The sequence below is a fragment of the Engystomops pustulosus genome, chromosome 8, assembly GCF_040894005.1.
Source record: "Engystomops pustulosus chromosome 8, aEngPut4.maternal, whole genome shotgun sequence".
Lineage (NCBI taxonomy): Eukaryota > Metazoa > Chordata > Amphibia > Anura > Leptodactylidae > Engystomops > Engystomops pustulosus.
Window position 1 is genome coordinate 76,004,552 of NC_092418.1, and position 20,020 is coordinate 76,024,571.

Genomic DNA, 20,020 nt, shown 5'->3' on the forward strand with positions numbered 1-20,020 from the left:
AGTAATATTTATAGGTACGGACCATGAAGATGGGAAGAAACTGTTAGCGTATAATCCTGAATATAAGCCGACTTGTCATAGTACAGGATTTATCTACACTTTTATTTAGCTTCTGAACATTCTACTAGTACTGCTAACTCACCTATAACAGACACAGTCAACTCTGCTATATGGCTCCTTCCCGGATAAAGACCTTACCTGTCTGTAGCTTGTAGAGTAAATCTCTGCACACTGCTGCTTGCTGGCAGGACGTGCCTGTGTCTGAGCTGCTCTTGCAATGCGGAGGGATAGGGACAGGAGGCAGAGCACTGCAGTTTACAGACAGGAGAAGCTAATAGCAGTGAATTAGAGAATGTGTTATTTTGTTATTTTGAGTATATTTAAGAATCCTGTCTTCATGGGAATACCACTTTAACAGGTAACGCTTAAAGTTCCATGGGACTGACTACAGATATGGCAATACCTTTTTGATTCTACTTTGATAATGGGGGTTAATAGTAAGGATTAGAAGATTTTCCAAACATGGGTGTAGAACAGGAGGCTTTTCTATGAATCAGCAGTAATGTTATGAGAGCAGTGCTCAGTGAGGGGCGCAGTGTCCTCCTGATAAGACTATGCTCTAGACCGAGGACCTCTACTTATTACTGTTAAACTAAAGCTGCACTAGCTTCATAGTTCTCTGCCCTTACAGAGTTCCTCTATTTTAGATACATAGCCTATGGATAGGAATGTCTTGGCAAGGTAAAACATTTGAAGTGGATGTCATCTTTAGACACTTGTTGGAGGTGTTCCTGTCCGGATTGAATTGAATAAAGTTGAATTTGATCTGAATTTCATTAAACATTTGATTAGTCATAAATTTCCAGTTGATTGGTGAGTACAAAGTCACGAAACTTGGAGGTCCTGGAGCTCTGGTGCTTTGCCCTGATCATATAATTTATGGAAAAAAAACGAGAGTGGCTGCCCTCCAGGAGCCTGGCTTCTTTTTGAAAGTCTCCCGGCCTTGGCAGAAATTCTGCCATGATTGGGGCAATGTGCATGCCATTCCAGAAAGGGCTCCAGGAAGTTGAATAGGGCTTCCACGACTTCTCGCTCATTTCTAATTATCAGTAATCTGATGTGTATTTTTTCCCTGCAGTGACAACAGGTTAAAAAAGTTTTACACGGTTTCCATTTAAATAAATGGGTTGTCTTTGTGATGCAGTACAGGTCAAGTACAGAAAAAGAGAGAGTTGCACATTATGACCCCCCCCCCTCTACTTTTACCATGACATGAAAATCCTAAACATACCATAGGGCCCCTTTCATTATGTGGCATTTCCTAATAGAGTGCATCATGATGTGTTTCTAACCTGGTCAACACCAGTTAAAAGGTTGTTTTAGTTATTCTTTGATGTATTTAGATACCTTTATTTCACTTATATTTTTTATACTGCATTTTGCTTAATTCATTTCAATTATTTAAATGTATCTAACAATGAAGACTTTGGCATTAAACTGTTACAAAATGGTATGAATGACCTTGTAAGTATAAAAAATATTTGGAGCGCTATTTTATGGATTGTTTCAAACCATCAGTATGATACAATACATTCTGGTTTGGTTCCTCTATTTTTGCATTTTAAGTTGTTTTGATAAAGGAATGAGCCACCTATTGCTATTGACAGATCCATATGTGTGTTCCTGTATATTTCAAAATCCAAGGCTTACTAAGCTGAGTACTTACAGACAAACAGATGGATTCCACTTCTGCTGTATGATTTATTCTCAAAATGTTCTATTATGGAGAGCTGTGCAAGAAACCTAGAATCTGCATCTTCATTTGCAAACCTCCACTAATTGACAGTGACAACAACTAATACATTGTTCATTATGCTGGCTCAACTATTTTCTCTATTAATGCTGGCTTTAGAATTCAGAAAATAGAAATCCACTTTGTCAGCCTGGCCAAGTATTGATGGCATGTAAAACCAAACAAAATAATATTAAAGGGCAATACCCACTAAAATATTGGGCTTTTTGACATTTATTGTGTGCTATGTTACTGGTTGACATACAATTTTCCTTTGAATAGAAAGTTTATGTTTAATAATCAAATAACTTAATAGAATTGGAAAACTTAAAGAAGATCTGTTACCAAAATTTGACCCCCAAACCAACAATTCCTGCTGCTAAGGAATCCAGGAATAAGCATAACTCATATACAAATGCGTCCGTAAAATATAAGCTAATATGTAATTAGTTGTTATTTAAAATTTTGCTCCCCTTAGCAGAATAATGCTGGTGACATACACTGTAATGAAGAATTAAAGTGCTACTGGCCCTTTAATCAGTCCGTTGATCATGGGACTTGCAGTCTCCAGTGGTGGCCAACTTGGTGATAACTCTGCATACTTTAGAAAGGCCATAAAATGTTGTGACTAATGACATTCAGTTTTGTTATATTCAACTATTTATAGCATTATGGGTTTTTGTATCAGACGTTCATATTCCCGGAATACCCATTTAATTACAGCTGATTTTCTGATAAACAAGTTGGCATACTTAACTATTTTATTCAAGATACGACTTGTGTTTTCTCCCAAGCTGCCAGTGAACAACACCCCCTTATTTTGACTGAGTCTTCAAATCTTGGGCCCAGCCTCTTTGTTCCTGATTGACAGGTCTAACTGCTATATCTACCCCATACCCCATGTATGTATCTGATCACATGAAAGTCCATGGATCACAAGTCCATGGATTTCATGTGATCAGATACATACATGGGGTAGATATGGAAAATTTTAGATGACATCTTAGATGTTGACTGAGCAGGCATGCCCCCTCTTATGCCAGGCAATAAAGCATAAAGTTAATTTTATGGGAATGTAAGGGGAACAATTTTTAGCTAAAAGAAAGGTGGTATCTAGTTAACGGCGCTCTATGGGAACCTGTCACTAACTGTGTTTTTGAAAATGTGGTGACAGGTTCCCTTTAAGGACAAAAAAAATAATGGTGAGTTCTTGTTTTTTTTTCTAAGAAACTGTTTAGCAAAGAGAAATAAGACTGTAATTTTAACCTTCTTCATGTTTCTAAATATTGACCACACATCTCTCTTGAACAGTAGGGCTTTCATTTAGTTTTTTTTTTTATTCTATTGACAATTATTCATGTACTTTCTATTGTAGCTGTAGAAGATACAACCAATCTCCCTCCATCTCCTCCTCCTTCACCAGCTTCCGAACAAATGGGAACAGTGGAAGAAGGTAAGTCCATATGATAAGATTAGTTGTCACCATTGTACAATGTGGAAGAAGAAAAGAATAATCTTAGCTTATAGGCAAAGCTTAGAGGAATAGAAGAAACCAACCTTTTTCTCATGGTGCTTCCATTGTGTACTTTTAATTGGGCCCTGATACATAATACTAATAAATAATATAGTGGTACAGAAACTCATACAAGAAAATGTACTGAAATGTTTAAAGTCACATATTCTCATTCTCAAGCATAAATAATATTTCCTACCACCAAACACACATTACATGAAATTTTTTCATTCATTATTCAATTATTACAGCATTATCTCAAATAACTTCCCGACCCATTCCCAATTATATCAGTAGGGTTTTAACATAGAATTTAGTACAGTTAAATTCCCGCTAAACGAACATTTTACAGAATGCGAATTCTATCTGGACATTTGGACTAAGCAACCAGATCTTATTAACTTTTTGGCAATGCGTAATCATAGGAAAATAAATTCTGTTCTCAGTGCCAGCATTGGGCCCAAAATATGTACACTTAAGAAACAGAGTTGGACATATTCTTTTCTATCTTAAGTTTCAGATTTAATTTTTTCTTCTCAGTGGTAAAAAGTTGTAACATGGCCAGATTAGACATATACCTGTAGATAAATTATATGATATTATACGGTAATATACCTACTGTTAGATCATTGCAGATTGAAATATAGGTTTCTGGGATTCAGTATAATTTGTTATTTATTAATGTATATCTCTACTTTTTCTGTACTGAGAATCTTTACAGTCCTAAGAGTGGTCCTATCAGTGTTTGACACTGGATACAGAGGTAACAGTCAGACAGAAACTACTGTTTCTAAGCATAAAAAGTTGAGATATGAATAAATTGCAAGTTACACTGAATCATTCCCCAAAAATATAATACTGCCTACAGACTACAGTGCACTTTTATAGTGACAGGTGTCCTTTCAGCCAAAGCTAGGAAATATTTCTGAAAAATATGACTTAGTTTTGTTCTGGTTATTTTTCTGACTCTTGGTTTTTCACTTTTGGAAGAGTCACCAGGAATAATATTAAGTAAGTAAAATGCTAAATAGAGACCATTGGCTTTAAAAGAAAACTATTGTGATAGATATCTTGGTGGAGGTCAATCCATACAAGCATCTAAACCATTTGGGGCTGTGCTGAAGTAACGGTTTATAGTAGATTTGGATAAAAGGCACTTACACCTTAAATAACTTGGTACATCTTTCTCCATCCTTTCCTACTAGTAGATGAGGGTCCTGAGTAGGATTAGTACCCTATTATTATGGAGTCCCCTAGCATAGTATTTAACGATGAGCTCCATCATGGGAAACAATGAAGAAGGTACGATAGCATAAGATTCTCGTAGTCGTAGTAATTAACATTTTTTCTAAAAAAAAGATAGATTCTGGTGTGGTAATGACATTGACTACTAAAATGACATGGACTACTAGACCATTAAAAAAAAGAATAAGGCAATGGTATTTCAACATTTGTAAACAGAAAACTGTATTCCGGCTCACCCTATTGACTAGCACTGGGAACACGGATCCCGGGTTTCTCCTTTATTTAAACATCATGGTGGACAACATATAGCCAACATGTTTCCAGAACAGCTCCGGAATTGTGTTGGATATATATTGTCCACGCAAGGTGGATCATCAGTTTTTTTGGTCTAGATTCCACACATACACACTTGGGCAAGCCAAACATATATAGGTATGTAGATTGCTTTTAGCAAAATTAAAATTTGGTCAACAGCTATCTGAAGTGTATGGGCAGCTTTAGATGCTTCCCATAGAGGAAGAATTATAACCAGCTCTTATAGAATAAAAGCAAATATTCTTGTTGCTACACAGACATGATAATGTGATCTTATTCTTGTCTGATTTATGGAGCCTTTATAGTATAAAAAGAGTACTGTCACATTAAATTGATACCCAAGCAAAATAAATCAAACCAGCATATGGCCACTTATGTCAGTGCCATTTATTTCTGTATATTATCATCAGGCTTGCTCCTACAACACGGATGAGTGTTTATTGCTGTACATGCTGCAAGCCATAAATCTCTATGTATTAGACAAAAGCAACGGAACAATAAAGATAAAGCATATAGCGTCACCTTGTAGTAGAAGGAAATGATTGATCTCCCTTATGAAGAGCTGTTATTCGAAGTTAAAATAGTGTCTGAAGCATAAGAGAAACCAAGATTTTATTCATATAATCCCTTTTTATCATGTTTTAGGCTTATAGGTCTCCACATAGACTGAAATCACAGAATTTATTTCTTGAAAAGTCACACTAGAAAGCCGACATGTACAGTAACATTAGCTATTAGGTGCTCAAGCCTACGAATACTTATTTGTAATATAATACACCAACTCCAATGCCATCTTTGAAGAAAACATTAGTTGTTGCCATTCGACCACAAAAATAAAATTTCCCATATACATAAGTTTAACGCCAGCCAAAGCTGCTGTTAATGTCCAATCCTTTTGCTTCTTAGTGAAGATAAGCTGCCGACAGGGTTGTCTAGTGGTGGCTTGACCTCCTCTCACGATTATGCCATTGGCAAATGCCAAACTACTCTGAGCATACATGTATAGGGGGCGTGGGAAGAACATCTGATTGCTTAAGACTAAAAGAAGGATTGTATATAGTATACAGTTCACCAAATCTTTATCCCTTATTAGTGGAATGTTTAATTAACACATGGGATGAGTTTTAATGTAGACCTGGTTTAAAGGAAACCTGTCACCAGGAGACCCATTTTTGGCACTCCCCCAGTCCCCACAGAGCATAGTATGTACACTGACAAAGAGTTTTTGTATAAAAAATAGTTTTTACAGAAAAAAAGATGTGTTATATAGTACCTTTCAATGTCATGTGCTCTGTAACTAGGCACTTGTCACCTGGGAGTGGCTATAGAGGAGCAGTCTCCTCCCCCTTGGGAAACCGCTCCTCCATGTGTCCTTTTCAAATATTTGAAAACGCCCATCACTTGGCTTAGTGATGCCCCCTGCTCCTCTATAGCCACTCCCAGGTGATGGGAGTTATTCATATATTTGAAAAGGATAAATGGAGGAGTGGTTTCTCAAACATGGGGGGGGGGGTGACTTCTACTCTGGGGGAGTGCTAAAAAGGGGTCTCATGGTGACAGGTTCCCTTTAAGGCCAAAACATCTGAATTACAATATCTTTGTTTCACATAATGGAAGTCATTGTGCAGAACTACTTACTATATTTATTGAACAATAAACTATTGAATCAGTATCCCCCTTTCTATATAATCATAAAATACACAACAATCTTTAGTTGCTGTGGTGTATAAGATTTAGGCTACCAGCACACGCACATTTGTGTGCAGTTGAGGGCCACAAACATTATTGATTCAGGCCTGAGTGCCATTTGTGTGTGATGTCCACTCACGGGATGATGATGGAAAAAGACTGCCCAGTCGGGACCTGCCCTATAATTAGCGGCTAAATATATAGACCTATATATATTATGAATATTATTAATATGAGCACATGCCAAAAAACAACACACACTAATTCACTGTACTAATTTTGAAGGTTTTTCACTACACATGGAATAAATGTCTCATTGGTCTGGGTGCAGCATTACCGTACATATGATATAAACATGAGAATTTTGCAGGGAAGCTACATAAGTGAGATCCTGTGCAATATTTCCACACCTCCAAATTATCTAGGAATGTGGTGCGATGATGTGAATGTCTTGTCTGTTCTCTCTGTCATCTTGTTTTTCACCCCCTAAAGAAGAGAGAGTTAAGGGTCCTCTGCCTGAGAATGAAGAGGAGAGAACACTGGGGGGAGAAAGCAAAACCTCTGAATCCTCCATTCTGGGGCTAAGCCAAGTGCAATCAGACTCAGGCTCTGATGTGACACAACTCCAAGAAGAAAATGTTGTATGCAAAATAAGCGATGACAAAAATATTCCAAAACTTGAGAGTGAATCCTTGGCTGTTGTGTTACCTTCCTTACCAGGGGAAGGTGTGTCCTCTGTAATATCTGCATGTAGCTGCCCCTTTCCCCGAGCTCTTAAGTGCATATCCAAGGCTGTTTCATTCTTCCATGTCCTCATTATTATTGGCTTTGTCTCTGCTAAGCTGACTGCAATCTGTTATATGCCACAGAGAGAGCATTGGTGATACCTTGTCCTTCCTCAGTAGCTGGCTGCAAGTTACTTTGCCATGATACAAAATACGCTTTGCTGCTGCTCAGCCGTTGCTTCATGTTAGTCTTCCTCTGCCATGTTAGACGTGTTTGCCAGTCACATTGCTGATAACTGTAAAGCTCTCTGTTTTGTTTATTTATTTTTTTTAAGTTACTATTTCAATTGATTCTAACTATTTTCATATAAATATGCTCAGTCTCTAAAACTTGTTTTTTATCATTTTGTTTATGTGTTTTTTTTACGTATGGCTTTGTTAACTTTATTTTTTTTTTCAGCAACTGCTATTTCCTACTTCTTTATAGCATGTCCTTTTCCATTCATTGCAGTCTGCGGCTGTCCATTAGAAGCTATCAGTTAAATTGTGTATTTTTTACTGTTTCTTTTTTCTGTTTTTATGTGTGTTGTATTTAAAGATTTATGTACCGTAGATGAAGAATGTTTGAGAAAATATACAATGAGGTAGAACTGCTAAAAATCTAGAGGAAAAGCCAAACTCTGCCGTTAGATGTCCAAAATATAATATATAATAGACTCATTGGGGCGTTTGGGTATGCAGTGTATCTGTCACAGAAACGCCTATGGCACATTAAGAATAGACTTAAGCTGGCCCTACGTTAAAGGAAAGCAACTGCTTAGATAATGCCATTTGAGCTAAGCCCACCTACTGTTCGGCGTGTTGTTAATGATAATGATACTTCTTTTCTTCTTTTTTATTTATTAATCTTTTTTTCAGGAAACAATGTTATTGCAGAGAGAAAAGAGGGTCACTCTGGATTATTATGCACGCCTCCTGTGTGCATAAGCAACTGTTCCTCCCTCTCTGGCAGCCAGCTGTGCAACGTGGCTATCCAGTGTTCATGCGTAAGACTTTGCAGAGAGCTGGATGCCATTACTGACTCTTGGGAAGGGAGGAACAGATTCTTGTGCACACTGGAGGCATGCATAATTATGCAAAGAGCCATAGCAGTGACGCCCTGGAGCATCTGAGTCTGACTCAAGTGATTTTAAAACTTTTTTCATCTGCAATAAGATTGTTTCTTATGCTCAAACAGGCATTATATAAGAGGTTTATTTCCTTTAAGATGGAAAAAAGAACTATGATGGCTCCTGATGTTTGGGGCTTTGGGTGATTGACCTCAAAAGCAATATGAGAGTAATTTTCTCCATGCACCCTATTAAGAACAAATGCACTCTAGCCTTAACTGAGCATTCATGTATATGGGTGAGTTATGTGGACTAGATTTTAGCCAAACAAGTCTTTGGCAGGCATCTATCTTTTCTGTATGGAAAACCCAAGTAAAATAAGCAGGAGTATTGGTTATTGTGCTCTCTATGAAAAATTATCTATACAGTAGGATACAATCATCCTCTAATAGATCCTAAATGTAACTGGATCCACTGCAATGAACAGTTTGCCTTATCGACATCACCTTTTTTATAGCAGAGGGAGATGAACAGGTTAATAACTTTTTTCATGCCCTTAATGAATTAGGAGGTAGGGCTCATCCATGATTGGCAATGTTCTCTGTACAAGCTCTGATACAGATATAACTGTAGATTACACAGCCCCCAGCCTCATTCACAGAGACCTATGTATCAGCCTGCCCTACAACAGACTGCCTGTAGATGGAGCCATGTGCTCTATGTGATTGGATCAACATAAGCAATCTCCTGTAAGTCTACATACTATAAGATAATAGATATTATAACATAAGATCAAAGGCCTTTCTAATTCACTCAATATCTCACTCAGCATTTCCAAATCAGTATTAGAATATTTATCAGGATATTATCATTCAGAATTAATAAAAAATGCTTTACCGAAGCTTCTGTATTTGCTTTAATTTTCTTTTTTTTTTACCTGGTACACTGTAACCTGATTCATTCTAAAATTAGAATCCATTATTTGGTAATATCCCCTTATATTATTTTACATGCCCTTAGAAATGGAAAGCCTGACTATGTGCTATTAACCACTTATATCTCATATGCAAATTAGTGTATTGCAGATGTATGATTTACATCCATATATCTTAATGTTTTCCAATACATGTAGACGTATCATAATTTTTCCAATAACTAGTTTTGTTAGATTATTTAAATGCAGCTATATAGTGGTTAATAGCCATAAGCTCTTCCAGCGATGCTTAGATTTTACTTGTGTTGGAATTGTTATTAAGTGACAAATCATTAATTAACATTTACTATAAAAAAATTGTCATTAGTTTCACAATTATCTTCCTTTTCAAAGATTTTTGGGCATAAAAAATATACACATTTGTGTAAATAAAGTGAAGTCTTCAGAGAGAAGACTTGATTTCCCTTAATAGATACTATCTTCCACTATACATCACTAATAATAAATTAGTCATCAAATTTGTAATATAATAAGGTAATCAGGTTATAGTGTATGGGGATATGCTTCCATAGTAAAGCTATCCAACTTTACAAATAAGTTTGTATTTATATTGCACATTGCATTTGTTGCCTATGCTTCTGTTTGCCGTGGTGCCTCACATTGCATTTGTATTTCTGATAAATATGTCATGAAAAAAGTCAAACTGCTTTAGATCTACTTTCAGCCTCGAAGACGGGGGCACAAGGACATCTGGATTCTCTACCTTACTCCGTGGAAGCTGTAGACACTGTTGAAGATATTCCAGGAACAAAAGCTAAGACTGAGGAGAAAGCAAAGCAAGATGTCATGGAAAGTCATGAGAAGGGAGATGAGAAATTACCATCAGCACTACAAATGTCTAGTAGTGATGTCATGTTCACAGCTCCACATGTTTATTCATTTTCTGTAGAGCCTTGCACTCCAACATCTCCTGAAGCTGAACATGACTTTGACAGGGCTGAAAGCAAAGACAACCTATCAACAGACCACCCAACCAATGAGAATGAAAATATCTTCTCTGGTTTTTCTTCAAGTCAGCCTGAAATCTCTGTGCAACATTCCCCCTTATTGGACAAAGAGACTGTGAAAGATGAACTTTGCTCACATGTTCCATTGCCTGTTACAGAAGCAAGTAAGCCAGATGTTGCAGACACCACCAAAGGGGAGGCAGATACCTTTGGCATTACAAGTGTTCAAAAACACGAGGACATCTCAAGTTCAGTGTCATCCTGTGAAAAATGGATTGAGGAGAGGGATGACAGTCATTCCAAGTCAGATACACTGGGTCAGTTAGACATCCCAACAAAACAAGAAGAGATTGCTGCCAGCAAGTCTGATGATAATGCACAGCAACTGAAAGACATTGCAAATAAAGAATCCAGTATAGAAGTTATAAGCAGTAGTCAAGATGAGTTGATAAGTTCAAGAGCTACAGGTCACCTTGAGATGCATGACGCTGAGAAAACGGATGTGTCTCTGGTGAGTAGTACTGTCCTTGAATCCCATAAAGAGAATGTTTTACCAGAGGTTCCGACTGACAGCAAATCTCAAGACGATCACAGAATTAAATTGGAGGAAGATAAATCTGGAATGTCCACATATTTTGAAACATCAACATTGAAAGAGGAAACTTTAGAGAGTAATCTGCAGAAGAGCAGTGACTACTATGAGCTAACCGACATCAAAGAACCTCCATATGAAGCCTGTTCAATACCACATATAGCCAAAGGAGATGATGATGAAGAAGAAGAAGAGGAGGAGGAAGATTTGGCTCCAATGCCTGAAGAAAAAAACAGTTCCTCTGCTCAAAATGTTGGTTACAGCTCACTTACATCTACAAAACTTCAATCAACTATAGCATCAGGAGATCGCCTGTTTACTATAGATCCAAATATCTATTCAGACAAATCAGAATTTCTTAGCAAAAATAAAGATGATCTCACACTAAGCCGCAGTCTAGGACTTGGTGGTAGATCTGCCATTGAACAGAGAAGCATGTCGATAAATCTCCCTATGTCTTGCCTTGACTCCATAGCACTAGGTTTCACTTATGCCCGTGCCCATGATCTCTCCCCATTAGCCACTGATATTCTGTCTAACACTAGTGGAAGTTTGGATGAAGGCGATGAATGTGATTTACCAGCAACCACCCCTTCATTAGAAAAAGCCCCTTCTTTTCCAGAAGAACAAGAACAGGAGGAAGAGGGGGAAGAAACAGTGAAAGACACAGGGAAAGAACGATTTGAGCTAGAACCATTATGTGAATCGCAGTACCCAGCAAAAGAGTACTACAAAAATGGTACAATTATGGCACCTGACTTGCCAGAAATGTTAGATTTAACAGGTCCAAGGTCCAGGTTAGATTCAGATAGTGCAGAATCAGATGCTGCTAGAAGGAAATCTGCAACTTCTGAAATCATTATAGATGAAAGTAACGTAAGCCAGCCAGAATCTATAACAGAAGGGGGCAACCTTCTTGTAAAGACAGATAGCCAACAAGAAGAATTAGGCTACTGTGTTTTTAATAAGTACACTGTTCCTATGCCATCTCCTGTACAAGACAGTGAAAATGTAAGCGGTGGTATGACTAGTCTTTACGAAAGTCTTGGTGTAGATCCATCTATTATGGAGGTAAAACTGGCTGCTGCAGAAAAGTTTGGTAAAGAAAGACTAGAAGGAACTAGTGACATGGGTTGGGAGTCAGAGTCTGACAAAAAGGTTTGTGAAAGTAAACTTGACACCTTGGTAGAAAAGGGTGAAGAACACATTGATTTGAAAGAAAATCAGGTTACCACTGAGCAAAAAACACAATCGGACAGTATTGAAGCTGCTTCAGAAAAAAGGAAAGATTCATTATCAGAAAAGTTAGGTGAAAAAGATAATGAACAAGAAGTTACTGAAGATAAATTATCTGTAAATGTCTCAAAGGAGGAATCCACAACTAAACTTTCTGAAATTGACACATGCTCTGTAACTGTGTCAGATGTATCAGAAATGGAACAAACAAAGTTGTCTACTGAGGAAACCTTTAGCCACCAGCAGGTGACTGAATCAACAAAAGCTGAAACAGAGATGCAAAAGGAGCCACAGCAAGAAAATCTTACTAAAGCTCAAGAAACTAAGGAATCAGATTCTAAGGAAGCTGACGAAATGGTTTCCCAAGTTAAAGACATCTCCAAGATTTCTGACATAGACTTGAAGGAGAAAGGTGCAAAACCTGACTTAGTTCATCAAGAAGCAGTTGATAAAGAAGAATCTTATGAATCTAGTGGAGAGCCAGAGCAAACTCCAGATTCATCACAAGAAGCCCCCAAAGATGTATCCACCACCCATGTAAAGAAACCAGAAAGTGAAGAAATCGATATGAACATCGCAAATGAGCCAACAGAAACTATTGTCACTTCAACACAAGAGATCGAGGAAAAGGAAACAAAGGAAGTAACGGAGGAAGACCAAGTGATTAAATCTCAAGAAGAACCAACAGCTGAGATAGTTATTGCAAAGGATGAAATGGAACAAGAGATACAGGTTGTAGGCAACCAAAATGTAGTTGTAGATGAAAAGGAGGACCTTGAGGTAGAAGTAATAGAGGAGTGCAGCAAAGATATGACACAGGAAATGTCAGAACGTTCTGAAGAAGAAATTGTTGAAGAATCACCTGCAGAGTATTTGGAGGACACAACAGGGCTTATTGAGTCTGTTGTCACAGTAGAAGATGACTTTATTAAGGTGGTACAAACCGCAACAGAGGAGGGTGAAACTGTGACTCACAATGTCCGCTTTGCAGCATCTGAACCTCCTGAAACAGAAGAAAGGAATATGACAGAAGAAGAGGAGGAAGATGAAGAGGAGGAAGAAGTAATAGAAGAAGAATCTCAAGAAGGACCCAGGGAAGGGTCACCTTGTATGCCCGCTTCTCCAGAGAAAGAAACAGAATACAAGACAGAGACACAGGATGATTACAAAGATGAAACAACCATAGATGATTCAGTGTTGGATACAGACAGCATCTGGGTGGACACACAAGGTGGGTAACCAATCATTCTTTTTCTATTATTTGGTCATAAGTGTGACCAAAAGTGTGATCTCTAAAGATTGTGGTTAGGAATAGTAATGCAGTCAAGGATAAAATTAAAGAGACAGAAATGTATTTTATATTTTATAGATAAAGAGCCCATTGTTCTGTTGCAGATGTTTCAGCTTACCCCCTCCGTTGAAATATTCTCCTTTGTCGCCCTTGTTGCTACATTGGATTAGACACAACAGCTACCGACCATGCAATGCAACTATTTTCACACAATATACACAATAAACAGCTGTCAACACTTAGAGACGACAACTGTATAATTACTAGTTGATTAAGTCGAGGGGCGTATTAGGTTACCCGGCAGACAGATCCACCACTTCTATTTCTACAAGATAATTTGTACTTTGCCATTTTAATTTCAGTGAATCTCTAAATCCAAATGTAGAATCTTAAATTAGCTAAAATGCTATGGGAACATGTATATCACTAGATAAATATTTGGTTACTTATATATGTTAGTGTTTTTTCTAGTGGGGTAGCACTTGTTATTTTTTGGAAATTTACATGATATTTTTTTTCTAAACCAGTAATTCTAAACCAGTTTTCAATATAATTACCCTAATGAACTTTCTCTGAAGTCTACCACTGCTCTGACTACATGCCCCATCACTCCTTAAACTGTGAACTTAAGTTTATTAAGTTCAACTGTTTTATCATTTGAAATCTACGTTGACCCAAAGGAAGGAAAAAAAAAATTTGTAAAAGGAAAACATGCTACATATTTCATGCTGCAAAGCCTGGTATGAACTTATCTATCCTCATTGGCCTTCACTATTCCAGACTAAATGACCCACAGTTATCAAAACTAGTGCAGTCTGTACTATGTGCAGCTTGCCTGTGGAGTGTGCAGAGTACGGCAGATTCATCAAAACTGCTCTTCGTTAATCTGACACCCCTGCACAGTTCCCGACTCCATTTTTTTTTGGGTGTACTTTGTTCATGCTGCAGAATTGTGCACAGACAGAAATGTGATGCAAATAAGTAATAAATGTGGCACAAACTCAGATTAAGCAGTAACACTCTCACTCCCCTTTAGTTGCACATTTTATATGTGCTGTAGGACACAGTGCAGCCGTGACATAAAACTGGTGCGACACTTTATAAATACATGTGCAAGCAGTTTGCATTTTTTTAGTGCAAAGTCAGACAGAAAAGTGGTGCAAACACTTTAATAAATTTGGGCCAATAAGTTTGGTTTGAAAATTGATCTTCCATGGGTTTTATTTGGTTGCCCTTCTTTGAACTTTCTATAGTTTATTTTATGGACTGGTGCCCAAAAGTTGGACCACATACACAAGATACAGGCACACAACAGTATTTTATGCAGGGTAAAATCATAAATGAATTACCGTAATAGAAGAAGGAGAAATAGCTGACAATCACTGGTTTATAGTCCCTTTGCATATAGCAGATGGCCAATTATATCACAGAGTGACGGGGCATTTCACGGTGTTCAAGACTGTGGACTGAGATAGTAATTTCTTCTTCTACTTTCTACCTATAGAAGCCTTTAATTTACCTTTGCACATGGCAATATTTTTTGGTCTTTCACATATTGCAAGCTATAATTTAGTTAATTACCAAGATTTTCTCCTCTATTATAGATTCACAAATATTTTATATAACATCCAACTTCTTCATTACTTTAACATAATAAGAGAAATAATGGTCCCATTACAGGCTCCTGGACTTATAGTGACAAAGTAAAAAGGAAAAACCCTCATGTTGATGATTATTCTTTGCTTCACTTATTGGGGCACATTTACTAAGAACAGTGCAAACTGCACTGCCTGTGCAGCTTGTCTGTGTAGTGTGCAGGGGGCGCCAGATTCAGGATTTCTTCATGAATCGGGCACCCTCTGCACTGCTCCGACAGAGTGCAACACTTTTTTTTGGAACCTTTTAAAATGGGGCGACACTTCTGTCTGACTTTGCATGTTAAATCTGGTGCACGGTCCAACTGGGCACTGGAGCGCCCCCTTCAGTGCAGAAATTTGTGTTGCATAAAGAATAATGCAACCGCGCCACAAAACGGTCACAAGTGACACATATGTGGTGCAGTCTCTTCTTAAATGCATGTAAAAGCCGTTTGCACAAGAAAGAATGTTCAAAGTCTGACAGAAAACTGGCAGAAAAAAAGTAAATGTGTCCCATTATCTTTTAGCAATGGATCGCAAACATGTTATTACAAAAGTTCAAAACAATGGAGTATGTTTCTGGGGGAATTGCAAGAGAGCGGTGGTAGAAAATCAGATAAGAATTAGTTCATATGTATATTGGAAGGTTTATCATTTTATCTTCAGACCATATCACATTAATCAACTTAACAAATACTTTATTCTGTTAACGGCAGATGTTTGACAAATGTAAAACAGTGATTTACACCAAAGGATGACAAAAGCATTTATGGTGATTGATGCCATATTGCTTTTTTCTTTATTATTCAAGAATTTCAGCTAGGCATTGAAAATTCGTAGGCAATTCAGGCAATGTTTATTGTATATAAGTATACAGTAATCCACAGAATATGCAACATTCCAGTTAATTCTGACCTGCAAACATTGTAGAAATGTATAAAAGTGAACACAAGTGTACGTACTGTTATCAGCAAGAGTACAGTAAAGTCACATATATGGACCATGCACAGAAATACATAAAGAGATATACATACATCACTACAGTATAGTACAATGCCAATAGAAATTTCTAAAAGCCGACAAAAGTGCGATCTGCAGGATCCTTAGTAAATTAGCCCCAATATGCATAAAAGTATGCTAAACTATACAGATAAATCTCACATGATGATGGTAATGGTGCTAGAGGATAATAATGGCCATTCACTTTATGTACTTTCTATAGCCTATATTCCATGTATCAGTATTTGTTTTTTCATTCTCTAGCACCATTACCATCATCACGTGAGGTTTACCTGTTTATTATACTCTTATGCATTTATGCTTTTTATTTCCAACAACATGATTTAGCCATGGTTCTTCGATTGTACAGTACTGCAGTGATGTATGTATATATGTGACTTTACTGTACTGTTGCTGATGATAGCCCTCACAGTTGTGTTCACCTTTATATATTTTTGGATATTTCCACAGTGCCTGAAGAAGCTGTGTAATTATATACAATAAACATTGCCTGAGTTGCCTATGAGTTTTGAGTGCCTTGTAGGAATTGTTGCATATTAAGTAGAGGTATCCTACTAAGGTGCCATCAGGTTTGATTAGGAGTGACATGTACTTCAAACGTTTTTCTGTATGTCCACTCGCATTTTCGCTGGTGTCTTAACTCTTTTCATGTGTACAGATGACGACAGAAGCCTTATGACTGAAGCAATAGAACCCATTCCAAAGGAGGAGAAGATAGAGCAAGAAATACAGAAGATTCCTGTCGAAAGACACAGGAAAGACAAGCCCTTTAAGAGTGGCAGAGGTCGTATTTCTACCCCTGAAAGAAAAATAACTAAAAGAGAGCCTAGTGCAACCTCCAGAGATGAAGTGAGAAGGAAAAAAGGTCCATCACTTACTCATCTTTTACATCCGAATACAGCTTGGCGACACCGTACACCATACATCTAATGACAACTATGTCTTTATTCCCCTGACAATGTACTTCTTTCTTTTTTTTTCTTATTTTCCCTATCTATAGCAGTTCTTAAGAAAGCAGAAATGGGTAAAAAATCAGAGGCCCAACCCCACTCTCCCTCCAGGAAAGTAATTTTAAAACCTGCGGTCAAGCAGTCTAGACCGGCCCATCAGGCCTGCGTGAGGAGGAAGCCGGCAGGTGACTGCTTTGTTCAGTTTTTTTGCAAATGTGGCTGGCAAACATTATTTTGGTTGGTTTCATGTTATGTGGCTTGCAGATTTCATCCCTGCAGACTTTCTTCTCTATTTTTTTTAATCCCATTTAAGAACTTCCAGAATTCCATAATAATGAATTCCATATTAGGCTTGCAAACATTTTATTTTATGTTGCTTCTTATTTATTTTCCTATTCTATTTGTTTATTTATGGATTCTTGTTCATTTCTTTGCAGAACTCATGATCACATTCGCTTGCGAGAGCCATAAGCGTGCATTGGTTGTATCTTGGCATAGTGACTTAGTGCTTTCTTAGAAGTTTGTATATCCATGTCTCTGTTCTGGTGGAAACTTCATGATCGATTGCAACCATGGTACACATTTCCATTGATTTGCCGTCTCATACATTAACTACATCAAACTTTTTGTACGCTACCGTAGAGATTTGTGTATTGAAACTGTTGGTGTCTTTAGCTGCAATGTCCTTGAAGTGCATGCTCATGTTCATTCTTCTTATTGCCAAATTGACTTTCAAGAAATGGGGTTTTGGTAAGGTGTTAAGATACCTTACAGGGCAGGATGGCTATACCCAAGGAGAGGGCATTTATATCTTCCCTTCCCCAACTTCTTACCAAGACAAAATATAACAAAACAGAAAGTCAGATCTTTTAGCAGAAAAGCAATATATATTCTATAAATAAGAAAAATCTGGGATATGGATGGAAGTGGTTTAACATTTATCATTTAAACATTTCTGTAAGGCCTCATTCACACGACCCTCTGGGGGATGTATATATGTATACATATATACGTCCCCATAGAAGGCAATGCGGGCCTGACAGTGGTGCGACGTTCCACACCATACACCGGGAAAGGATAGAGCATGCTCGATCTTTCCCTGTGTGTGCAGCTGTGCGGCACTGTTTTCTATGGAGAGGGGAGGGGTCACCCTTCCTCTTATCCAGCACATCGCCATATGCCCTCCTGGCTACGGCCAGGCAGGCATGTGCTTGTGTGAACGTACCCTAAAAACTATTTAGCTAGATTTTTTAAAATGTTTCTTATTTCTTTCGGATACAGCTTATTCTTTGCAATTGCTTATAGCAAACATATATACAGCTTTAAAATAAATGTGATGCTTCCACTGCTACCATGGCAGCAATCTTCTCTCCTCTAATTATATGTGCCTATTTTGGATGACAGTAAACATTGCCCCATGCTGCTTTTCAGATCTTGTTTAGATAATTTTGAATTGGAGTGTCAAGTGTGGACCTAAAAGTCTGTCGGAGGCAGAATAGGGTTTCCATTTTCAAATAACAATCTGTATAGGATATTCCTATGTAGATTATTATGTGACCCAATGACTTGATATTACCTATAAACATTCTGGAGCTCTAATTTTGTTAATATGTGTATTGACATTAAAAAGAATAAATAATTAAATAAATAGATAAATAACGAATGTGTTCCGAACCCCGATATCATATGTGCGGGGGTATCCTGATTCATGGCAGATATATTGTATGGGGGAAAGGTGTATTAAAGAAGTTTGATTTTTTTTTCTAAACTTTTTATGGGAGATATGCCTCTTTCAAATGTATCCAGCAATGTCTTATTTCCTTGCTATTGAGAGTGCAATAGCCAAGTATGTAAGTGTTTGGGTTTTTCTTGGGAAGTACAATTTCAAGTATTACAGATATATATCTGTTGACTAGCAGGATAGACACGCCGTCTTACCAGAGTTATTAGTCTACCTGTGGCTATAGTAACACTGTATAATTACTAGAGCTTTGCTTCCTGTGTTACCACTGAGTAAGTAAACACTCAGCTCTGTCCATTGTTAGGTCAGCTTAGCATCGTTGTGACATCAGAGCCTGGTGGCTTCAGGTGGCCTCCTTAGTTCCACCCAGGTCTGAGATCAACATGTGCTGGATAGACCATTTACCAATGTCAGAGTAGAAGAAAAGATTTTCTACTATCATTATTTTAGCAAATACCAAGCAGTACATACAGGAACATACAGTCATGAGCAGAATAAACTGTTCGCATAATGCATTGGTTATTCTCACCGGTGAGTGTCAAAACAGGAAATATTCATTTAAAACTTTACCCCAAACCCCTAACTCCACACATAGACACCAACCATGTACTGCACCCAGAAAAACCAATTATGCTGCTCTCTGTGATTTATTATACTGTAAAGGGTTTAACTATTCACATTACAATTAGTCACACTTTTTTATACTTAAATATGGATTTGTAAAACATTAAATTTATGAAAGGTATCATATGCACCTGCTATTAGTAGTCAGCATTTGCAGCTATTAGTAGCATGGACACAAAAGCAAAATGATTTCTCTAGACTATATCCTGGTGGATCCATAATAGTTCATTCTACTTCATGCCACTATTAAATTTTTCTTTTTTCCTTTTATGTGTGATAATAACAGGGGGTGATTCCCAACAAACTCCTAGTGCTCAACGACAATCGAGAGACAGAATTACTGTGAGTAAAATTCTTTTTTTATCTCTAAATTTTTATTTCTCCTGTGTGTTTTACTTGGAAAAATTGTTAGCCCTTAGGCATGTGTCCCTCCCGTGGCAAAGAGGTAGACAATGGCAAGATACCTAGGAAGTGTAGTACCTGGTATGGAAGGGAATCATTGAACAATCATATATAATTACCTGTAGATTGCCTGTTAGCATCTACCCTTCCCCCTGCCTCCAAATTTCTATAATTCCAAATAATATTTACACAATGTTA

The 20,020-nt window shown here is 37.5% G+C and overlaps 1 protein-coding gene across 13 annotated transcripts in view; it reads left to right on the forward strand.

Annotated features, from left to right (window-relative positions):
• MAP2 (microtubule associated protein 2) overlaps nt 1-20,020 on the forward strand; it is a 136,774-nt gene that overhangs the window by 100,050 nt on the left and 16,704 nt on the right. For 7 of the 13 annotated variants that reach the window (XM_072121299.1, XM_072121292.1, XM_072121294.1 and 4 more), the window contains 6 exons: nt 3,168-3,245; nt 7,047-7,280; nt 10,035-13,388; nt 16,764-16,970; nt 17,106-17,240; nt 19,707-19,762. In XM_072121299.1, coding sequence (XP_071977400.1) covers nt 3,168-3,245; nt 7,047-7,280; nt 10,035-13,388; nt 16,764-16,970; nt 17,106-17,240; nt 19,707-19,762 — 4,064 coding nt within the window. The remainder of the gene's footprint in view (nt 1-3,167; nt 3,246-7,046; nt 7,281-10,034; nt 13,389-16,763; nt 16,971-17,105; nt 17,241-19,706; nt 19,763-20,020) is intronic. The other 6 variants (XM_072121300.1, XM_072121303.1, XM_072121301.1 and 3 more) reach the window with 4 other exon arrangements.